The 22,346-nt window shown below is 42.0% G+C and overlaps 1 protein-coding gene across 9 annotated transcripts in view; it reads left to right on the forward strand.

The window, feature by feature from the left end:
* Window positions 1-22,346, forward strand: part of Tnr (tenascin R) — a 409,328-nt gene that overhangs the window by 318,607 nt on the left and 68,375 nt on the right. For 6 of the 9 annotated variants that reach the window (XM_031386534.1, XM_031386561.1, XM_031386553.1 and 3 more), the window contains 5 exons: window positions 6,257-6,816; window positions 8,159-8,635; window positions 14,920-15,183; window positions 17,942-18,057; window positions 20,269-20,419. In XM_031386534.1, the coding sequence (XP_031242394.1) occupies window positions 6,318-6,816; window positions 8,159-8,635; window positions 14,920-15,183; window positions 17,942-18,057; window positions 20,269-20,419 (1,507 nt within the window). In that variant the 5' untranslated portion in view covers window positions 6,257-6,317. Of the gene's footprint in view, window positions 1-6,256; window positions 6,817-8,158; window positions 8,636-14,919; window positions 15,184-17,941; window positions 18,058-20,268; window positions 20,420-22,346 lie in introns of those variants that run through there. The other 3 variants (XM_031386588.1, XM_031386595.1, XM_031386604.1) reach the window with 3 other exon arrangements.

The following is a 22,346-nucleotide window of genomic DNA, read 5'->3' on the forward strand; positions in this document are numbered from 1 at the left end:
TTACTCCTGGTATTTTTTAATAGGTTGAGTCTTGTCTTCTCATTGTGTCTAGGTTGAAGTCCTAGCCAACAACACCTCAGGATGTGGTTCTACTTGGAAGAAAGCTCATTACAGATAGGGTTAGCTATGTTAACATGAAGTCAGGCTGGAATAGCCTGGAGCCCCAGTTGAACACAACAGCGTGTCTCAGAAGATCGCCATGCAGAGACTCAGATATGCAGACAGTTTGCCCTGATGCATCTACTAGGCAGGAAATGCCAAGGTATACAGGGCATCAGCTAAAGCTTAGAGAAAGGCACAGAGAGAGTCACTGAGAGCCCCGGGGAAGACACAACCGTAAGGATCACTTGATTTTGAAGTGCTGCTGTTTTCAGCTGCCCTTTTATGGAATTCCGTTATGGAAAGTCTAAGAAACCGGCACATTGTCGAAGTGAGATTCCTGAAAACCCACTAAGACCATGACTCTGTAAAATACTGGGAAAATGTTTACCATTGATTTCAGTCCTGTTTATTCTCCTCTGGTGAATGAAAACCCGTCTTTGGAATTCTCAAAATATTTGGCCTGTACCTATATACCTCCACTGACCAGACAGACATATACCACCTGCCATCACAGACATTAGCTTACCCAACTAGGAAAGCTATTGCTTACATATGGAAACTACCTCTCCAGGCCCTTGTACTGTGTAAAAGTCCAATGCCTCAGCACCAGCAACCCTTTGAACACACTCATTAAACAAACCATGTTCTGAATCAGTTTCAGCATGAACTTCTCCTCCTCCTCCTCCTCCTCTCCTCCTCCTCCTCCTCTGCCTCCTTCTCCTCCTCCTCTGTCTCCTCCTCCACCTCCTTCACCTCCTCCTTCTCCTCCTCCTCCACTACCACCTCCTCCTCCACCACCTCCTCCTCTTCCTCCTCCTTCTCCTCCTCCTTCTCCTCCTCCTTCTCCTCCTCCCCCTCCTCCTCCACCACCTCCTCCTCTCCCTCCTCCTCCTCTACCACCTCCTCTTCTTCTTCCTCCTCCTCCTCTACCTCCTCCTCCTCCTTCCCTCCTCATCCTCTCCCTCCTCCTCCTCTACCTCCTCCTCCTCCTCCTTCCCTCCTTCTCCTCCTCCTCTTCTTCCTCCTCCTCCTCCACCTCTGCCTTCTCTTCCTCCTCCTGCTCTTAACCTCGAGAGAAATCTACTAAGATCCATGCCCAAGTTATCCATAGGTAGACTAAGTTATGTGTGAGAAAAATCAATACTTAAAACTATGCTTCTGCCGGGCAGTGGTGGCGCACGCCTATAATCCCAGCACTTGGGAGGCAGAGGCAGGTGGATTTCTGAGTTCGAGGCCAGCCTGGTCTACAGAGTGAGTTCCAGGACAGCCAGGGCTACACAGAGAAACCCTGTCTCGGAAAACAAACAAACAAACAAACAAACAAAAACAAAAAACAAAACAAAACAAAACAAAAACTATGCTTCCAAAACCAAAAGCTGTGCTGAAATTACTAGTATGGAAAGAGGGTCTCTGTTCCATGCAGTCACTTAGAGACCCAGAGTGATAGAGCTCACAATGATTCTCTGACCAGAACAAAATGTGGTCTCACATACCCAAGGAAGGGTTAGAAAATCTAGTCCTACTGTGTGCCTGAAAGCCGGGCCAGAAATATTTGGCAAACAGCACCAAGAGTCCTGACCTCCTCAGAGTCACTTACCCTTCTGCAGAGCAGCCCTGTAACCATCCTCTCAGGACATCTGGCATGCTCCTTCGTCATGGTCATCACCATGCACTAGTGTGCTGGTGTTTTACTTCTCCCTGAAGCTGGGAGTTTCTCAAAGAATGGGAGCTGCTCATAACCAATGGGGGCACTGGAAGCATTTGAGGACAGTAAGCTTATCAGCAGCGGAGGACTAACCCCTATTTGACAGGGCCTTTCCACATCCACTTCCAAGCCTCGCCCCAGACATCCTGTTACATGGATGCCTGAGATCCACCCCTGCCCCAGAGCCCCTGCATTTGCTGTTCCCAGTGGTTGCGCTGCACATGCCCTCTCTTTTGCTAGACACTCTACCCCAGTTCTGTCAAGTATCTGCTTAGCTGTAAACTGATCAGACAAGCTCTTCAGGATATCCCTCTATAAATAAGATCACGAACCTTCACCTGCTTACCTCAAAAATTCCTTTCATCAATTTTTTTCTCTCCACAATAGCTATCTCTTCCTGACTGAAACTAACACAGACATATGTATCATATAATGATATGATTATATGACAAATATCAAGTAATTTATTTGTATATATAATATTAAGTTTGGTATTTATTTTCTCTGTTCCCTTATACTACATCCTTCCAGTCCCATACATATGGATATAATTTCCATAAACACAGGGCAGGGATCTAAAGACTACTCAATAAATATATGTCAAATGAATGGGTGATACAGTAACATATGAACCTCCCATGTTCTCACCTCTCTGAATGAAATGTGAAATTTCTCTTCCTCAATTACAAGATTGGCATTCTTTCAATATGTCAGTCATCTATAAATGATCAATTATTGGTACAGTAAGGGCAGACAAGCTTCTGGTTTGTATTTTACCCCCTATTTCAATTAATAAAGCCTAAGTTTAAAAATAAATTTGGTCTTTACAAATATTACATGGTCAAGTTACTTATATATAAGTTTAGATATTGACTAAAATATTGATCGTTTTTCTCATACAAAACTTCAACTTTCCTTTTCTCTGCAATTGGAAGTTATTGTTTTGAACCTACACATAGATTCTAGCATCTCTCTTCTTCATAATTCCCCTATCATCGGTCTTCCTTTTCATTTATAATATCACTTATTCTTTTATTCATTTCCTGTCTATCACTCGCTAAAAATTTATATTGTTATAGAGTATTATTAAGTAACAACTTCACAATTTCTATAAGAAAATATTATTCAGCAATATCATTGTGAATCAGGCAAAGTATTGTTTAAGAAAGACAACAAAGCCTTATGTATGTGTGAAGGACTATTGACAGACCCACTATGAGAGTGTTGTCATGACAGAAGCATAGAAATGACATCTAAGGATGTAATGCCTGGAACAACTCAAAATGGGAAGACAAGCCTAAGATTAGAAGGGCCTGGGAAGGGCTTACAGCTATGGGGCCAATTAAGTTTAGACATGTCTGTCCATCTATTCCCAAGGCAGATTTGCTTTATCTAGATGTGACCAGTGGATTGGCATCTCCCAGAGTATTCCTGAGACTTCATCATTTTTGTTCAAGGATAAAGTATGAGTTGGGCTTTCCTGATGCCAACTTGTAAGACACTTTACATGCCTCTGCATGTTCAGGGAATATGCATAAGACGAGAACCAAATGGTCAGAAATAGTATTTATTTATTGAGTCGGTATTAGATACTGAATAAGTATTATATAGATAATGGTCATCATCATTCTAATCCTATAAAGTTGGTATTGTGTTTTAGCTCTACTCTACAAATCGCAAAGCTGAAATGAAGGTTAAGTGGTCTTTCCATAGACAAACATTTATGGTGATGAGGTTTGAGTCCAGACAGTCTGGCAGTCTCAGCAGCTTTGGTCTGCCCCACTTCCTCTTCATATTAGAAACAGGGAGAGAAAATAATACAGTATATAACATAAGAGCTGAGTAATAAGATATGATTTTTATGCTAGTCACTAATACCAGTTATTACTAATTCAATGAAGTCTTAGACATTGTCCAGAGTTGAAATTGAACAGAACAGTAAGTAATGTAGGGTTAATGGAGAGAGATTAAATGATTTGGAGAATGATTCAACCTTTTGCTCACTGAGCATTTACTCATTAAATCATTGATTTATTCATTCTTTCATGCATCTGCCAGTCCATGAAACAACAACTAAATACTGAGCACTTTCATATCCTAAATACACAGCAATACACTGCAGTAAGACACGGTCTGACTCAAATCCACTCAGCAAGCTGGGTAGGAAAGTCAGGTATAAAGAGCCTGTGGTCTAGCATGGTAAACACTACAAGAAGTATACTCACACAAGAGCATGAGGGACAGGAAATTCAACCTGCATTTGAGGGATGTATGAAGGGACAGGAAGAAAACTGTGGAAAGAGAATGCTTCATGGAAGAAGAAAACGCAGTGAACTATACCCAGGCAAATTTTCTAACTTTAGTGTTCTTGAGAAAGTTCTAGAATGTCCAGTTTCCATAAAGGACAAGAAATAATTGAATATTTTCTTTTTATTTTTTTTTAAAATAGAGTCTTATGTATCCCCAGTTTAATCTTAAACTTGCTATATACAAGAGTTTGGCCTTAAACTCCTAATCTTCCTACCTCTACTTCCCATACACTAGCAATAAAAACTGTATGCCACCATGCCCAAGTTTGAACACTCTTTTTTTTTTTTTCTTTTTAAGGCATTGAAGCATAGTCGTTAAGAACACAGGTTTGGGATCAGTCTGGCTAGCTTTCACATCTCAACCCTTCTAGGCAGAAATTGCTATGCTATGAGATGGGTATCATCTTACGAATCTCCTAGGGATCAAACAAGATCATGTGTGTGCATTCAGCTCCATCCATGCCCCATGTACAGCCAACGGGTATTAAATGACATTGACCACCTTATTCTTAACCACATAGTTATAGCTACTTGGCTCCTTAGACCTTAATCTTCTTAGTAGCTCCGACTTTACTTGAGAACCAAAGTGTCTAAATCTCTCTCCTTTTTTTTTCTTTTATACAGGGAGTAGAAAGGAAATATGATTTTGTAAAAACTGATTTTTATTACTGTGAATTTATTATACTGCATGGTTCTTGGTGACTAGGCAGCTAGTGAAGGAGCTAATTCATTATTTTAGCAATTTAAACAGGACCTCGGAAGAAAGGCACCCTGTGGCCACAGAGCATGGGGACTATACTAATGAGAAGATTAAAACAAAGCTTGGCTCACATCATCCCAAATAAATCACACATGTACCCAAGGATGATTAACAATCACAAACTGCCTACGACTACATTATTTGGCTGGTTGGTTTTTGTGAAGTCAACCCATATTGAATAGGTGAGCTTAAAGGAGTTGATGGATAAGTTATTTGACATGACCACGGAGGTTCCTTCATAATAAATATTTGAGGAGACATGGGAGTACCCCAAAGTTTCTGTGGTCTACTTTATCCTAATCCTAATTTAGAAGTGAAGAGAAGCTTTGATCTCTTCTCAGTAGAAGAAGCTATTCACAGAACCTCCATTCCTGGCATGTGTTCTAGAAATTCCTTGCATACTATGGTGACAGGCTTCTGTATTCTGTGCCTAAATAGCTACATTAGTCTGATATTTCAGTGCTGTAACAAAAGACCAAAAAAAAAACATCTTCAAGGAGAAACAAATTTTTGTCTCGTTTCAAAAGTTTCAGTCCATCATGGCAGAGGATGTTACAGAACAAAACTGCTCACTTTGTGGTTGGGAAGCAAAGAGAAGACAGAAACGGCTAGGGATGAAATATACCCAGGTCTTAGTCACTGTTCTGTTGCTGTGAAGAGACACCACAATATAAGGAAACTCTTATATGTGAAAGCTTTTAGTTGGAGGCTTGCTTATAGTTTTAGAGGTTTAAGTTCATCATCATCATAGCAGAAAATAGGGTGGCAGTTAGGCAGGTACTGGGCAGTAGCTGAAAGCTATATCCTGATCCATAGGCAAAGAGAGACTCTGAGCTTGGCATGGGCTTTTGAAACCTCAAATCTCACCTCCAGTGACAACATCCTCCAAGAAGTCCATACTTCCTAATCCTTCTAATCTTTTCAAATAGTAGCACTTGTTTGTGACTAAGAGTTCAAACATATGAGCCTATGGGGACCATTCTTATTCAAACCATCAGAACTTTTGAAGTAGTGATCTGTTCCTTCCAACTATTTAATGCTGCAAATGTATGAATCCATCAATAGATTAACCTATTGATGAAATCAAATCCTTCATAATCCAATTCTCAGATACCCTCCAGTTGTCAACCAAGCTTTGGGAAGGGGCCATTTGAAACTAAAGTCATAACAATAACCTTTTGTATGAAGTGATGTCCATGATCAAGAATCCAGTCTTTGAGAGAAGACCCAGCATTCTGATTGATAATCACTGTCCCCTCCCAATTTTCCACACAGCCCCAGAAAACTTTTTTCTGTGTGTGTTCTAGTTTTACAGAATGAGAGCCATCGTGGCCCAGCACAGCTTTTCAAGGTCATACAAACCCTTGCTTTCTCTTGCAGATTCCTATAACTCCATGCTGGCTACTACTGAGAGCTCTTGAACCAAGCTCTGGCTGAGACGATGGGGATTGACTGGGAAACAGTGGTCTTGAAGAACATGCTTATTGGTGTAAACCTGATCCTGTTGGGATCCATGCTCAAGCCTTCTGAATGTCGACTGGAGGTGACTACAGAAAGGGTCCAGAGACAAACTGTGGAGGAAGAAGGAGGGGCTTCCAGCTATAACACTTCCAGCAAGGAACAGCCTATGGTCTTCAACCATGTGTATAACATCAATGTGCCACTCGAAAGCCTCTGCTCCTCAGGGCTGGAGGCCTCAGCTGAGCAGGACATGAGTGCCGAAGATGATACTCTGGCCGAATACACAGGCCAAACCTCAGATCATGAAAGCCAGGTCACTTTCACCCACAAGATCAACCTTCCCAAAAATGCCTGCCCATGTGCAAGCTCTTCCCAGGTACTGCAGGAACTGCTGAGCCGGCTCGAGATGCTGGAGAGGGAGGTGTCCTTGCTGCGAGACCAGTGCAATGCCAACTGCTGTCAGGAAAGCGCTGCCACAGGTAGAGTCTAAAGAACTTGCATCCTGGTCCCTGGTGGATAAGGAGAGAGCTGAATGGAGAGGGAGGTGGGATGAGAGGAAGAAAAACCCAGTGTCTCTTCACGGGGTCCTAGAAAACTGTGCCCAGTATATAGCTCTCAGTTAATGCGTCATCTGTAAGATCTAAATGCAGCTATCCCCTGGGGATTTGGTTCATGGATTCTCAATACTGCTTACCCAGTTCAAAATATACTAACCTGATTCTGGGGAGAAGGTGAGCACAGGAACTTTGATGGCAGGCAGGGTATTTGATGTCTGTTTTCATTCATCTTTGGTCTTCACAGGCTGTTGAGTTGATATCTGTTTGTGTTAACCTGACTGACTAGAGAATATGATGCTCTGCTCATTCACTCACAGCCTTTCGGGAGAAAATGATAGTCATTTAGGTCCCAGAGGATGGTCCCTATCTTCTCCAACAAGATGGAAGTTTTATCTTGATCTACTCCATGAACATAGGCATGGATGATCACATGTGCATGCACTCAAGTGGCGTGTATATGCACACACACACACACACACACACACAGAGTATCCTTTCTCCAGAAGGCTGAACAGTCAGTGGGTTTGTTTCTGTCTATGTCCATCTGGTCCTCACTGCAAGATGTGACCAAGACTTCAGAGACAGACTTAGAGTTCAGATCTGCTCTGCTTGTGATTTAAGCCAGTCACATGGCCTATGACTTTTCTTCCTTGTCTACAAATAGTGACACATGAGAGCAATAAGGAGCTATTAACGATTAACTCACCGAGTAAGTATCATATGAGCAACAGCTACCATTAGCTGCGCATCAGCCTTGCACCCAGTTTTCTCTATCCGAAGCTACAGACTTAGGTAGTTCAGGTCCAGGCAGTTAGATGATAAGGAACAAGCAGAATATCATCTTGGGTGCAAGAGTACGGGAGGAACCTGAGTCACTCTTCCAGGGACTTTGCATAACTACACTCTGGCACAGTCATGTTTCTTCCTGATCCCCTCATCCAGACCACTACAGCAAATTTCTTCTGGGAACATTATTTTCATAGGTCACTTCTTATGAAGCCAATCTAAGGTACTTGGAAAGTGATCCCTCAGAAGGCAAGGGCTCAGATCTTACCCCGTCTTTACCCTCAGTGCTGTCTTAGACATAGACAACTGCAGTGGGTGAAAATATGTATTAAGTTGAATTTGTACCAAACTACCCTGCAGTTAACTCTCAGCAGCGCCAGCGTGTTCAAGGGATGAGTGCAGGTCTCTGCTCACCCCTCCCCAGCACCATTTATGAGAGGCCACTGCTGCCCTTTGACCTTCTCCTTGGCCATTCTAGGACAACTGGACTATGTCCCTCACTGCAGCGGCCATGGCAACTTTAGCTTCGAGTCCTGTGGCTGCATCTGCAATGAAGGCTGGTTTGGCAAGAACTGCTCAGAGCCCTACTGCCCACTGGGCTGCTCCAGTCGGGGTGTGTGTGTCGATGGCCAGTGCATTTGTGACAGTGAATACAGCGGAGATGACTGTTCAGAGCTCCGGTGCCCAGCAGACTGCAGTTCCCGGGGGCTCTGTGTGGATGGGGAATGTGTCTGTGAAGAGCCCTACACAGGCGAGGACTGCAGGGAGCTGCGCTGCCCTGGGGACTGTTCAGGGAAGGGGCAATGTGCCAATGGTACCTGCCTGTGCCAAGAGGGCTATGCTGGTGAGGACTGCAGCCAGCGACGATGTCTGAATGCCTGCAGTGGGCGAGGTCACTGCCAGGAGGGGCTCTGCATCTGTAAGGAAGGCTACCAGGGCCCTGACTGCTCAGCAGGTAGGAAAGGGGTCATTCTGGGGCTAGTTCCAGTTGGTTGGGGAGGAAGAATGGAGAGGAAGGGACAAAAATAATGCCCATTTCGGTTGTACTCCTTTGCTTGGTGTGGCAACTGCTTACAAGTCCACAACAATTAGTGAGTTCATATTCAGAATAAGATCTGGATCTTATTCTAGAACTAAGACAATGATAGTAAAGATGACAACACCTTAAGGTTCTTAACTGCTACTGTCCTTAGGGTAAGGTGGCTGGTATAGCCCATTCTGTTGTCAAATAACACAAAAACAGTGGAGTGAGTTATAAAGAGGTTTATATGGGAATCACAGTTCTAGAAGTTCAAGGAAAGGTGGCTACATCTAGTGATTGCTTTCTTACTGGCAAAGTAGCCACACAGAACAAGGAGTCACATGGTAAGAGATAGGGATTATGTGTGTATATTGTCTCATTTCCTTATTAGAATTCCATCATGGCATCCACTCTGATGAGCTAGCTAGTCTGGGACACTGAGTTTTTACTCTTTTTGATAAGCCAGAGTGGACATTAAATTTCAATTCTTGAAGCCTAGAGGGACACACACAACCATATTCAAATCACAGCAAGTAGAAAAAGGTCACTGGGACATGCTAGGTAAAGCTGCTCTTTAACTCAGGACCAGTAGGGCCTGCGTAAAAATATCTCCCTTGCTCACCAGCATCTTATGTCATGCTTAAGGGAGGATGGCTCCAGTTTTCTTTGTTTATCTGGTTAGCTTACAGATTGTGGGATGGGATTGATTTATGAAATTACTGAGGAACTGACATTCTAACAATTAGTATAGAATATTAAACAGATATGACTCATTTTGTTCCAGATGACTATAGCACAGTCAGGAACCAACTCCATATGTAGTCTATATTGTAGAAAATGACAGAAGAGTCATGTCTTGCCATGAGATTCTAAATCCTAAGCCCAGCCACGGGGGAGAATGGCAGTATTTCATGGGGCTGGTGGTGATTTTTATGTCTTTTTGCCCCCAAATCATATTACTCCCACTGTTTCATTATTATTCATCTCCTACCAACTAAATCAGTAGCCATTGCTGATACATTTGTGCTCCTACAAGTATAGATTACATAATTATGAACTCAGAATAGCTTCTGGGGATTTTTTTTTTAATAAATAAAAACAAACAACATTTTTAAGCTTCCTAATTGAGCAATTCTACTAATTTCTAAAGACAAGTCCTGGGAAGCCAGCATCCATGGCTTTCTGTTGTTCAGCATCTACATTTATGGCTGCAAATTAAGCCCTGCTAAAGGATTAAGGGCAACAAAGGGAGGACGGTAATAGTTCACTGCTTAGAAAGAAATATTTTTCTATGTTTCATTTCTTCTATAGTCAATTATCTCATCTGGCCTCTCAATTCTGTTTAGTGAATTGAAATTCCTTTCTAAAAAGTGTAGTCATTATACCATGGAAGCTGCAGCTAGCCCTCAGCACTTCTGATTCCCAAGTACAAGGGCAGCTGCCTGAAGCATGAAACATAACCTTGTTTCTACCAAGAGGGTGAGACTCCTGAAGGTCCCATCCAGAAGATGCCGAGGGTCAACTTGAGTCAAGCTGTCTTAATGTTATTCTTTAGCTTGAGCATTTCTTAATACAATCAATATTTGTGAATCTGCATATACTTACTTGTCATGTTCTAGACATGGGTTTCCACAGGGTCAGGTCTATTTGTAAAACATCAACAAGAACAAAACAACTTGATCTGATCTAGTATTCAAACTGAACTGGAGACACAAGGCCTTGGTCACATCTGACAAGATTCAGCAGCTGCTCATACAGCTGCATCTGGGTCAAGTCTAAACCTAGCATCCATGCTACCTCTGCCATAAGGGCTCTGCCCTGCTTGGGGAAGACTTCAACAAACCTAGATAGATTTTCTTTACTGGTTCAAAGCCCGCAAGGAAGGACAGTTGCATAATCTCCATCTGTTTCTATAGCAACCCTGGAGCTCCACCTCTCAGTGCAGGAGGTACTCCTCTTAATGCCTGCCTTTAAATCCAAGTGCCACAGGTCTGTTCCAGAAAGGGATGTGGGCCATTATCTAAAGTGCTACTTTGCTAGCTCTTTGTGAAGAGCACGTAGGCCTATTTACTCACTGTTTGACATTTCTGGCCAGGTGGGTGCAAGACAGCTCCCAGGAGTGCAGAGCGAGAGGGGGCAGAAGGGTCAAAAGGGTGAAAACATCAAGAGCCACAAAGTAGACTTCCTTGTAGGTCACTATTTGTCTTTGGCAGGAAGTGGAGAATAGCTGTACACCTTGTGGATTTCATTATGAGGCTCCTATATGGCAACATCAGTAGAACTGACTAGTTGACAGCAAGGCCATTACAGTTGACTTCTAGCCTTGATCTCTGCTCATGCTATGCCAGTGAGTCTTTCTGCCTTGCCTGATGCCCATGCAAAGACATAAATACAGCAAAACCTCCTGAGTTCTAGTACTTAAAACAAGCTTCAGAAAAAAAAAAGAGCTACATGGAGCTACTTGTTTTAAAGATTTGAAAAGCAGCAGTCAGAGATGGGTTTTTCCCAGAACCAACAGCCCATTAAGAGCAGTGTAAGGGCTGGGCAGTGGTGGCACACACCTTTAATCCCAGCACTTGGGAGGCAGAGGCAGGTGGATTTCTGAGTTGGAGACCAGCCTGGTCTACAGAGTGAGTTCCAGGACAGCCAGGGCTACACAGAGAAACCCTGTCTAAAAAAAAATACCTAAAGAATGAGTACCCACTAGCTTTTTGAATTCTCTAAATCTCTTTTGAGGTGCTAAACCATAGTTGCAAAATAAAATCACTGTCATCATATATAATGAGTAGTCTTTTGACATAAATGCTAAGACCAGCAAATGGTTTTTGTTTGATTTTATTTTAATGAGAAACACCTAGAGTCCCTTGTGCACACCCACCCACCCCATGATGGTGGTCAGCTCAGGAACTGGTGAGTGAGCTGTTGAATGCTCCCTAAGAGTGGCTGGACAAGGTTCCCTGGAATTCAGTGAGATGTGTGGAGATTTATCAGCATAGCATCATTGCTCAACTCTGTGGAAACAAGTTACCTGATCTCTGGCTCCTGAAACCACATGCCCTATGGAGCAAGACACAGCCTTGAACTGCCTTCCTGGGTGCTCACTAAGGTGCTCGCTAGGTCTCACAATGTCTTCCTGGGTGCTCACTAAGGTGCTCGCTAGGTCTCACAATGTCTTCCTGGGTGCTCACTAAGGTGCTCGCTAGGTCTCACAGTGAATTTCTGCAAAGAAGTGAGGTTGCAAACACTTGGTACTCCCCACTCACTCATTGCATGCATTGCTTTTGTTGTTTGCTTTATAGTTCTGTATGGCTTTGCTTGATAGCAATGGCTAACACCTTCATTGCCCCATCACTCACCATAGCACTTCCACCACAGGTGACAGCAGATGCTATTCTCCTGTTCAGCTGTGAAGGCATGTTCACCTGTTCACATGTGAAGGCAGTATTCACTGTCTGAGATGAGGAGGATAAATGTGTTATGATTCTAAATGCCCTGTTAGATCACCCACCACTGTCATCATTAACTCTGCTTTTCTGGAAGAAAGAATCAAAAAAAGGAATACACTGACTAGTTCCACAGGCCCTAAGAATTGCCTTGAAATTTGGAATGACCATTTCTGCCCTTGATGGGAGGTGTTCTGTCAGTAAGTGTCAGAGAGAGTAAAAGTGTTGACTCACAAGGGGAGGGGGTGGCACAAGATAATACTCTGTTGAACTCAAGTCTGGGTCACTTGGACTGTTTCTCGTGCAGCTAGCTTCTCTACAGTCCTGAAGGGCTGTGCATACATGAAAGAAGAAAGCAGGCACCATATGTAGTCTGCTGCGTGAAAGATCCGAGTTTAAGTCACTCTGCTCTGATTCAGTTCCCTGGATTTTGGTACACCCCTCCACTTAGCCCTCTTCTGTGATGCTAAGATTACTTTACCTACCTACCACAAAGGGATTTTTAATTAGTTAAATGATAGGTCTGACATATTTTACAGTTGAAATAATTTATAACCGTAATCTAGAATTTTGTATTGACTGACAGCTTCTCTACTCATTGGACCTGGATTCAAGTTATCATTCCTGTGTTTGCTTGCTGTGTGCCTCAGTTTCCTTATCTATAAATGAGGAGTAATAATAAAACCTATCCTGTTGTGCTGGAGGGAGGTCGAAATGGGATGACCCAATGTAAAGTGTTTACTGTTTTCCTGGTACATAGCAAATGCACACACACACACACACACACACACATACACACAAAACCCACAAACAAAAATAAAACAAACAAACAAAAAACCCATGCCAAATACTATGGGTTCATTTACAAATTTTTGAAAGTTTGTTTAGGGTAAATTTTAAGACATGCATGGAAATAATGGTACAAACCTATGATCCCAGTAGTCAGGGAGATGGGGTAAGGCAGGAGGATTCTATGTTCCAGTGCTGCCTGAGCTACACCACCACTACCACACTGTGAAAACAAATGAGAATAAATTGATTAAATAAGAAAAAAGGGGCTGGTGAGATGGCTCAATGGGTAAGAGCACTGACTCCTTTTCCGAAGGTCCCGAGTTCAAATCCCAGCAACCACATAGTGGCTTACAACCACCCGTAATGAGATCTGACACCCTCTTCTGGTGTGTCTGAGGACAGCTACAGTGTACTTAATAATAATAATAAATTAAAAAATCTTTAAAAAAAAGAAAAAAGTATAGGCCTCTTCTTTCAGATAAGGTTTCTCCTCTTAGAAGAAATTTTATTTTCCTAACTATTTAATGCAGAAGATGGTTTGGGGCAAAAGCAAAAGTAAATATGACTATTATATTATAGCATTATAAACTTGTGATATTAATGATCCAAGATTCTTTCCCATGAATCTTGGATCAGTGAAAGAGATGCTCAGTTCTCTTAGGCAAGAATTTAAGGTTTCCCATGTGTACTAGAGGAGGCAGGCATTCTCCTCTGGCTCAGCTCACATGCCCCTGTGAAAGCACCCAGTCTGGCCCTGTTTGTTTTTAAAGGTGAAAGTCTTAGATAAGCCAGACAGAAATTCAAAACCAATAACAACTCTTCAACCAATGGGAACCTCCACCACATACCAACATGGAAGTTAATTACGATCACTTAAATCTTGGCCTGATCTTTGCTGTAATCTATGAGCAGGTCCAATTATAGACACTAGAGTTAGCCTTCTAATTAGTCTTAAAGGTTCAATGATTTGATGCCCATCCTACAGTGAATCCCCACTTCCTAAGGGAGCTGTACAAGAGAGGCTATTTCAATATGGTTTAACCTTTGGCAGCTCTGCACAGCATTGCAAAGCTGGACAAGTGAGAAAAGCAAAGCTCTCAAGAAGGCTTTCTGGTCAACCTCTCCAAGGTCAAGGCTAATGAAAATTAGTTTGAAACAAGTTACATCTGCTTCAAGACTTAAATGCCATCCTTTTAAAAGGAGGAATGTTAGAAGGAAGGACCACTGAGCATCTGCATTAAGCCGTGAGATACAGGATATCCTGTTTTGGCTTCTTATAATTTGTAAGAAAAACAAGAATTAGTCTTTATTTCCACTTGCTAAATCAGAACTGGCTGTCAGGACAGTCTGACAGCAGTAATTTATTAAAGTACCAAGCTGCTTCATCGGTGGTGTGCTATGAAAACATATCACATCTGGCTCTATGAAGGAAAAGAAACAAGTAAACTTTCATTTGTAGCTTTTGCAACTATCCATGGGGTAAACACCTCCATGGCCAGTGTCAAGCTACTCATGTGACAACATTAAATGTGGAGTTGGGAAGAGACATGCAATAAAACACAGCTATGTAGTATCTCCACCAGAGATGTAACACACAAAAATCATCTTTTAGGCATAGCTAATTGTAAGATGCAGTGAGATGATTTTAAAATGATGAGTCTTGAATAATTACCTTTTAGACACAATTTGCTTAATTACTGCTTCATATTGTTTTATCTTTAACAATGACAATACCTGGGAGCAGTCAGACAGAATTCTTAAAAATTTGACAGTCAGCCTTCACAAGGCAGTAAGGGGCCAGCTCCAGCACCACATTTATTTGTGCTCTTGTGTAGCTTGGAATCTTTCAGTAGAGAACCAAGTCATGGAGTCCAACAGAACTCCAGACATAAAACGAGGGGTGAAATGTAGCAAGAAACTTGAGTCCAGGCTGGGAATGGCAATCCTCTGAGCTCATGCTGTCTGTGTATTGCCTCCTGGTAGTTGCCCCTCCAGAGGACTTGCGAGTGGCTGGTATCAGCGACAGGTCCATTGAGCTGGAATGGGACGGGCCGATGGCAGTGACGGAATATGTGATCTCTTACCAGCCGACAGCCCTGGGGGGCCTTCAGCTCCAGCAGCGGGTGCCTGGAGATTGGAGTGGTGTCACCATCACGGAACTGGAGCCAGGTCTCACCTACAACATCAGCGTCTACGCTGTCATTAGCAACATCCTCAGCCTTCCCATCACTGCCAAGGTGGCCACTCGTACGTACCATTTCCCTGTCCTGCTTCATTTTTATTTTCTCCTACATGAGTTCATGGGCATTCATGAAAGTAGTGTCTTTTCTTAATTCTTTAGGAATGCCTGCAAGAGTTTGCTCTTTGGGGATAAAGGTTTCAGATGTGACCCATTTAAAAGGATCCACTGGGAAACAGGCACTTCTGATTACAAGAGATTCCAAATTCAGGCAACATCCACAAACTCTAGAACAAACAATATTTTAATTATTGAACACTGATTTGTTATAAGCTGGACTCTGCTGGGAAGTGTGAGACTTATACAGACCTTTAAATCTGGTTAGGGATTCAAAACTAGGAGCTTTGAAGTATAATATAATATAATAAACAAAGGCTAAATGTTACAGGTGGTTGAGTGCTAAGCAGAGCAATGGGCCAAAAACAACAATAGCAACATTATTTTAAGCTGCAGATGGTGACATCTATCTCTAATAAAGATGTGACATCAGCTCTTTAAGACCTTTTATTTTAGCAAAATACCCTCTAATAGTCACTTTAGGAGTACAAGTTGAGGTTCTAGGAAATAATTTAGAAAGCTGTAATGGAGAGAGTAAGCAAAGACATAGACACAAAGCAAGCTGAACTGTCTCCATGACTCAGAACTTCTGGAAAATTTTGTTATTTCTTAATAACAAGGGAAACCTCCTCTAGATCCTTATCTGTGTTCTTTGTATACTTAGTTCATCATAGAAAAATATAAGAGATGGCTTACCAAGTGTTAACATTGAATCTGCTCAAAAATAAAATAAAAAGAAAGGAAACGCTATTTCTCTTCTTCGTATACTTCTGAACTCTTACATTTTTACAAAGTGTCTGTATTACTTTCAACTTTCCAAAACTAAGATGAGCAGCTCTGAGGAAAAAGATTTCCAGGAGTTGGGCAGTAAGCTGCATTCTTCTGCCCCAGATCTAATGCAGAATCTGCATTCCAGATTCCTTTCTGACTCATAAAGACATCCATGAAAAAGGGCTGTACCCAACTAGATTCTACAGAGAGAAGAACATCTGAAGGATATGGGCTGAAAGACACAGATTAGCAGTAACAAAAGACGGGAACAAGAAGTGGACCATGGAAACAGGGACCCTCAGAATTCAGAAAGCCCTTGGGGTCTATAAAGAGAACTTAATGGCCAAATAGGGAAATATGAGCTCTAAACTCGTTTTATATAGGTCTCAAATGACAAATGACATTTGGATAACAAATGCCAGGAAAATTCAGAAAAAAGAAAATGTCAAGTTCCAAGAGTTGGTCTTAAAGTTCTTAAAGAGGTCAAAGACTGAGATTTGAGAGATGTAAAGACAGGGACACAGGCTTAAGAAGTCACCTTGCTCCACTGGCAGGTGTCTAAAGTCCTAGGATAACATTGGACTTCTCCTGAACACAGTGTGTTAATCTGCCTATCTCTGTTTTTATGTGACCCTTTAAAAAAAATCTGACGCCTGAGAACTAGTTTTAAATATCTGCAGCGATTGTGTGGAGGCAGGTCACCATCTGCAGCCTTTCCCACTGTGCTGGGGGATGAGTCACCCCCTAGAGTGCCTGGCCTATCCTGAAGTTGCTCCTCTCTGATCCACACCCATGTCTTGAAGTGGTTTCCATCTCTGATGGCTTTCATTGTGCCAATTCTGGGTATCCCCTCAGGCTAGCTCCTAGGTGACAGAGATAAGCTCATGTAAACTCATCTAACATTCCTTCAAGTGGCTTCAGAATCAGCCCTGCCTTCCCACCAGGGAAGCTAATCCACAGGGGAAAAAAAAATAAAATAAATTAAACAAGAATCTGTCCTTTTCCAGTGGGAATAGCCTGAGAAGCAACACTAACGAGGGAGCAGGCTTCCTAGAGAACTGTGAAAAGTCACACTGTCGTATTTCAGGGCTGGTGATTGCAACTCCATCAGGACAAACATACTTCCACCTCACTAAACCTGTGTGTGTGTGTGTGTGTGTGTGTGTGTGTGTGTGTGTGTGTGTATGTGTGTGTGTATTTGGGGGGAAAGGGACAGAGAGGAAAAGGAAGAAATTAAGAGTAGAACAAAACTAGGTAAGCAAGGCAAGGTGAGCAAGAGAAGAAAGGAGGGGATTTAGAGAAGATGAGTTGGGAGCCACACTCTGTATATACCTATGCTTCCTTTGTATACATAAAGTGGCAAACTCAGACCATCCAAGGTGTCGTGGTTTGAGTCTCAGTTCATTCAGTACACCTCAGATACTCAAGAAAAGCTTCCAGATTTATCTTGAAGCTGGCTTATCCTACATCTCCAACTAGCTTCCTCTGTTTCTCCCTTTTCCTGGGTGTAAAATAGGAACACTGAGATCAGATCCTATCTTGCCTCTGAGGAATCCTGCATGGCACCTAAAGCCTTTGAGTTCTCTGAGAAAAGCTTTTTATTGAATGCCAGGATCTACCACATGAGAGAGGAAAAGAAAATATGATTTTTTAAAAATTTTCACATTAACATTTTCTATTATGAAATAGAAAAGACAAAACTAATGATTACATTAAGTTTCAAGTCCGCTCACATACTCACCTGTGTTGAGCACCGGGGCCACATGACAGGGTGCTGGCCCTGCCACTGAGACTCTGCCTGCAGCAGGATTGGGATTGCCCACCACACCTCTCCTCGCCCAGGACACCGAGGGAGGTCACAAGACACAGCACCAGGAAGCGATCTCTGCCCCTGCCGGGGATGGCCATGACATTGCCACCCACATTGCTATGTTCCAGATCTCTCCACTCCTCAAGGGCTACAATTCAAGACGATCACAGAGACCACCGTGGAGGTGCAGTGGGAGCCCTTCTCTTTCACCTTCGATGGGTGGGAGATCAGCTTCATTCCAAAGGTAATACTCAACTGTCAGCTCTCTTAAACAAGCCCGATTTGGTATATTCCAATCCTCAGCTTAGATTTAGGGGCCACAAAGAAGGTACCATTTGATCAAACTGCCAAAGCTACCAAAGACACAAGATGTGTTGTGAGTGTCTGGGCTATAGGACACTGTTCTCACACAGACCAGAGGACTAAGACATACAACCTGAGACTTGTATCATAGACATGCAATCTAGGCCTTGGATGATGGGGCATGTAGGAAGCAGTGCTAATAGCTAGCTGTCTGTTTGTAGTGAGCCTGAAAACCAAGCTTCAGAAAGCTGAGTCCTCCCTTAGCACAAAAGAGCAGGCAAGCAGAGACAGTCACACAGTCAGTCAGTCCACAGGTAAGTCTAGAAAAAGTTAGCTTAGAGGCTTCAGTCTCCGAAGGTCAGAGATGTAAAACAAAATCTTGGTTTTCCTGAATTAGTCAAAGATGAATTTATATTCTACTAAGCAAGATTTTCATTAAACAAATTCATTATTATAACTTGTAAGTTAAGGGCGTCCTAAGAGCCCTCTCTAGTCTCCAGAGCAGTGTTTTATTTGATGAGTCCCAGAGCTGTCTGCAAGTCCAGAGCTGCTCCAGTTCCAGCACTGTTGGCTCTGCTCATATCCCCTCTAAGCATCACTCATGGATACGGAGTTCAGTGCACTCCTCCCTTCTGTCTTCATCCTTCACCATCAGAAAGCATTTTTTGAGTCATTCATCAGACTTAATGACAGCTGACACATTTTTGGCTAACAAGACAGTGGTTTTTTTTACTGTTCTTCTACTCCAAAATTCCTGCAGCCATGACCGTTGTAGCTACAAAAAAACCTTCAAGTAAATGGAATATGAACCTTCATTTTACATTTAGTTTTGTTTAGTCTGCAGAGACCAAGACTCAGAAATCTTAAGTGACATCATCTGCCAGGTTTCAGACAAAAACCCCAAGTCCTGGGCTCTGCTCCAGAGCTTTCACACTCCCCTGTGGATATAGTCATGTCCCAGCACGCTAAATACACCTAAACAGATGTTCTGTACAAATCTGTTAGGATATGTCTTATATGAGTTAAGTGGCCAATAAAGAATTGCAAGCAACTGGGTTTATAACAAGGCAGGAAGAATCATGTCATCCTGCCGCTCAGGCAGGAAAAAAATCAGTTCTTTTGCTCTACATATAATACCTAAAATTTTGACTGAGAGACAAGCCAGCCAGGGCAACCCAAGATCAAATACACAGCTGCATGGAATAGATGCCATAATGTATAGGTTGAAGCAACAGGGAGGGAGCATTTATCACATTGAGTTATAAGAGCATGCCTATATGTTATATATGGAGCTCCCCATGACATTAAGACCAAAGAACACATAAGAATAGCAGCATTACACAAAGGCCCTCTGTCTCTGCTATTGCCAAAGCATAAGTAGGTAGATGGGTAGATGACAATTGGAAGGTAGGTAGGTAGGTAGGTAGGTAGGTAGGTAGGTAGGTACATACATACAGAGGGGGAGAGAGAGATGACAGATCAATGTTGACAATGAATCTTGAACCCAACATCATCAAATGGCTTTTTCACATTTCCTTTTCTACACATTCATCTCCTTTCTCTCTCTCCTTATTTCTATTTCATTCTTTGTTTCTTTTCTTTTCCTTTACACCTCATGTTATGAGTGAAGGGAAAACACGGCAATGACAGATTGGCTCCAGGGTAGCATCATAAGAGAGAAAGTGGAATGAGACAACAATTCTGGGTTTTAAAACAATCTGGTAATGTCTTAGATTCAAATATTACATATATATGTATTACATATGTATACATATATACATACAAGCAAGTATTATTATTAAAAGCTAAGGGCATAATCATCACAATAGGTGCCCAAAAAATCTGATAACATTGATCATGAGCATAGAATATTAACTCTTTGACAAGAGTCAATCTGCATCACTGCATGACTAGATTTCATTGGCAAACTTAGAAAATCCCAGATAGGCCAAAGAAATGTTCTTGAAAACTGCTTCTTATTGAGCCTGTTGGGCATGTTCCTGGCCCTAAGCACTCCACTGATAGTTCATGGGGAACAGATGTAGTCTGTTTTTTTCAGTCTGTACAATTAGTGTCCTGCCCCTGTATCTTTCTCTCACCATATTGCTTTCCCAGTGACCCCTCTGATTTCTCTGTTTTGACCACTCTCCAGAACAATGAAGGAGGGGTGATTGCTCAGCTCCCCAGCGATGTTACGTCCTTTAACCAAACGGGACTGAAACCTGGGGAGGAATACATTGTGAATGTTGTAGCTCTAAAGGAACAAGCCCGGAGCCCTCCTACCTCTGCCAGTGTCTCCACCGGTAAGTGCCGTCAACTCTTCCATGGCTGCGCAGAGAAACTGCCAGGCATGGATGGGTGAAAAAGATTCTGTGATCCCTCAGAAAGTTGAAATGTTGTGGGGGCTTGAAATGGATATACTCTGCCAGATCCTAGCAGAGCGTACTCTTTAGTGCTCACCCTTGCAAGCGTACAAACCCAAGAAAGTATTCCATGGAAGAAATTCACTATTAATAGTTCCAGTATGTTTCTACTAATCTCTCACTAAGCCTCATACACCAACTTCTGATTGCCATAAACTTTGAAACCAATGAGATTCAATACATTCTCAACTATGATAAGGCTTGGAGAAATTCAACCAACTTCCCAAACCTCAATCTGCTTTATAACACTTTCTCCACTAAATTGATATGAGGATTAAATTGGATACAGTACACAACATAATTAGCACTATACTGATACATACTTAATATTTGGTATACACACATATACACGCAAAAAGTGCTAGAAGTAGAAGCAGTAGGGGGCAGACTACTTGAAATCAGTAAGCAGAGTTGAATCACTGAGCAAAGTGATGACTCAAGTTATTCTTTTGGTGTCCACAGTTTATCTCATTCAGGATCATTATGTTTTCAAGATCAATTCATCAATCGTGTCATATTTTGCCTTATTGTCCTCTTAGCTGACAAAGGATGTTCAGCTTCGGTGTTGTAACTTAGCAATTGTGAAGCATATCTGTGTGGCTCCTGAGAGTTGCTTGGAAGCAATTAAGTAGCGTTTGGTACCAGGTTTTTTTGGCTCTCATTTATTGATAAAGAAGGTTAGATGTAGAGCTTATACAAGTTTCCCTGTTAGCAACAAACACTAATATGAGGATTAACACAGTTTTCTTTTTCATAAACAGAAATTGACAATGCTAGAAAGCCAATCTTAGGTTGACGTGGGTAGAACAGGTAACCACAGTGCTACTTAATAAAGCAATGGGTGTAGTTTGATTGTTCAGATTTAGATATTTGTGTCCAAACTAACAGCATCAGGCTCTAAGACTTACAGATTTAGTCTAGAAAAATGTTGAATTTTTCTAACTATTGTGGCATTAGTTTAGGTTGTGTTGGTGCAGCAGGGTTCCAGAACCAAGTCTCAAAGTCAGGATCAGGAGGAGGTTTGCACTTTTAATAATTTTTTCTCTCATATTATCAGCCAGGGAAGTTCTGTTTTGATCTCTTTGCTATTTTGTACATCCATTTAAGATTTTTTTTCTAAAAAACAATGTTTCTCTATAGGGAGGGGGCTCAAGAAAGGGCTGTTATAATAAAGTGGTCAGAACCAACCCCATGGAAGCAAAACCATGATGATCTGGAGGACTCTCCAGAGTGCCACAGGCACACATCTGTTCCCCAAGGTCATGCTGGGTTCTGAAGACTAGACGTTTGCTAACAGGATAGATAATTCACTTCTGATATGGAGTGTCGCCAGAGTGTTCTTATGCCTCACATAAAAAAAGCATTAGCAGGTAAGAGGCTGAAAAGGAGAGATGCCTCAGGAAAGGAGAGAGACCATTGCAGTGGTACAACTTTGTGGGTATGGAAGGCACATAAAGAAGCAATCCAACTCAGCCTCGGTTTTATATCCAAATGAATTTTTAAAATAAAATTTGAAGTACTTTTTAAGAGTTCCTTAAAATTAAAATTAAAAGCTCCAGATTTAGAAGTCCATGGGAAAGCTAAGCAGCTTTCAATTAAGAAAAGAAGTCCTACTTAATGGCTTTGTGTGATGCACAAAATTACAGGAAAAATGTGAAAAAGAAGAGAAAGAAGAAAAGAATACATGCATTGCATTTTTTTAAAAAAAAAGACTTAGTGGCAAAATTGAAATCAAGGTTGCTACAGCCTTGATTGGAACAGGGCATCAAGACCAGTTGAGCAAAGAAGAGTGGTGGTATCCAGGATG

This window comes from Mastomys coucha, unplaced genomic scaffold (genome assembly GCF_008632895.1).
Source record: "Mastomys coucha isolate ucsf_1 unplaced genomic scaffold, UCSF_Mcou_1 pScaffold1, whole genome shotgun sequence".
NCBI classification, from domain to species: domain Eukaryota; kingdom Metazoa; phylum Chordata; class Mammalia; order Rodentia; family Muridae; genus Mastomys; species Mastomys coucha.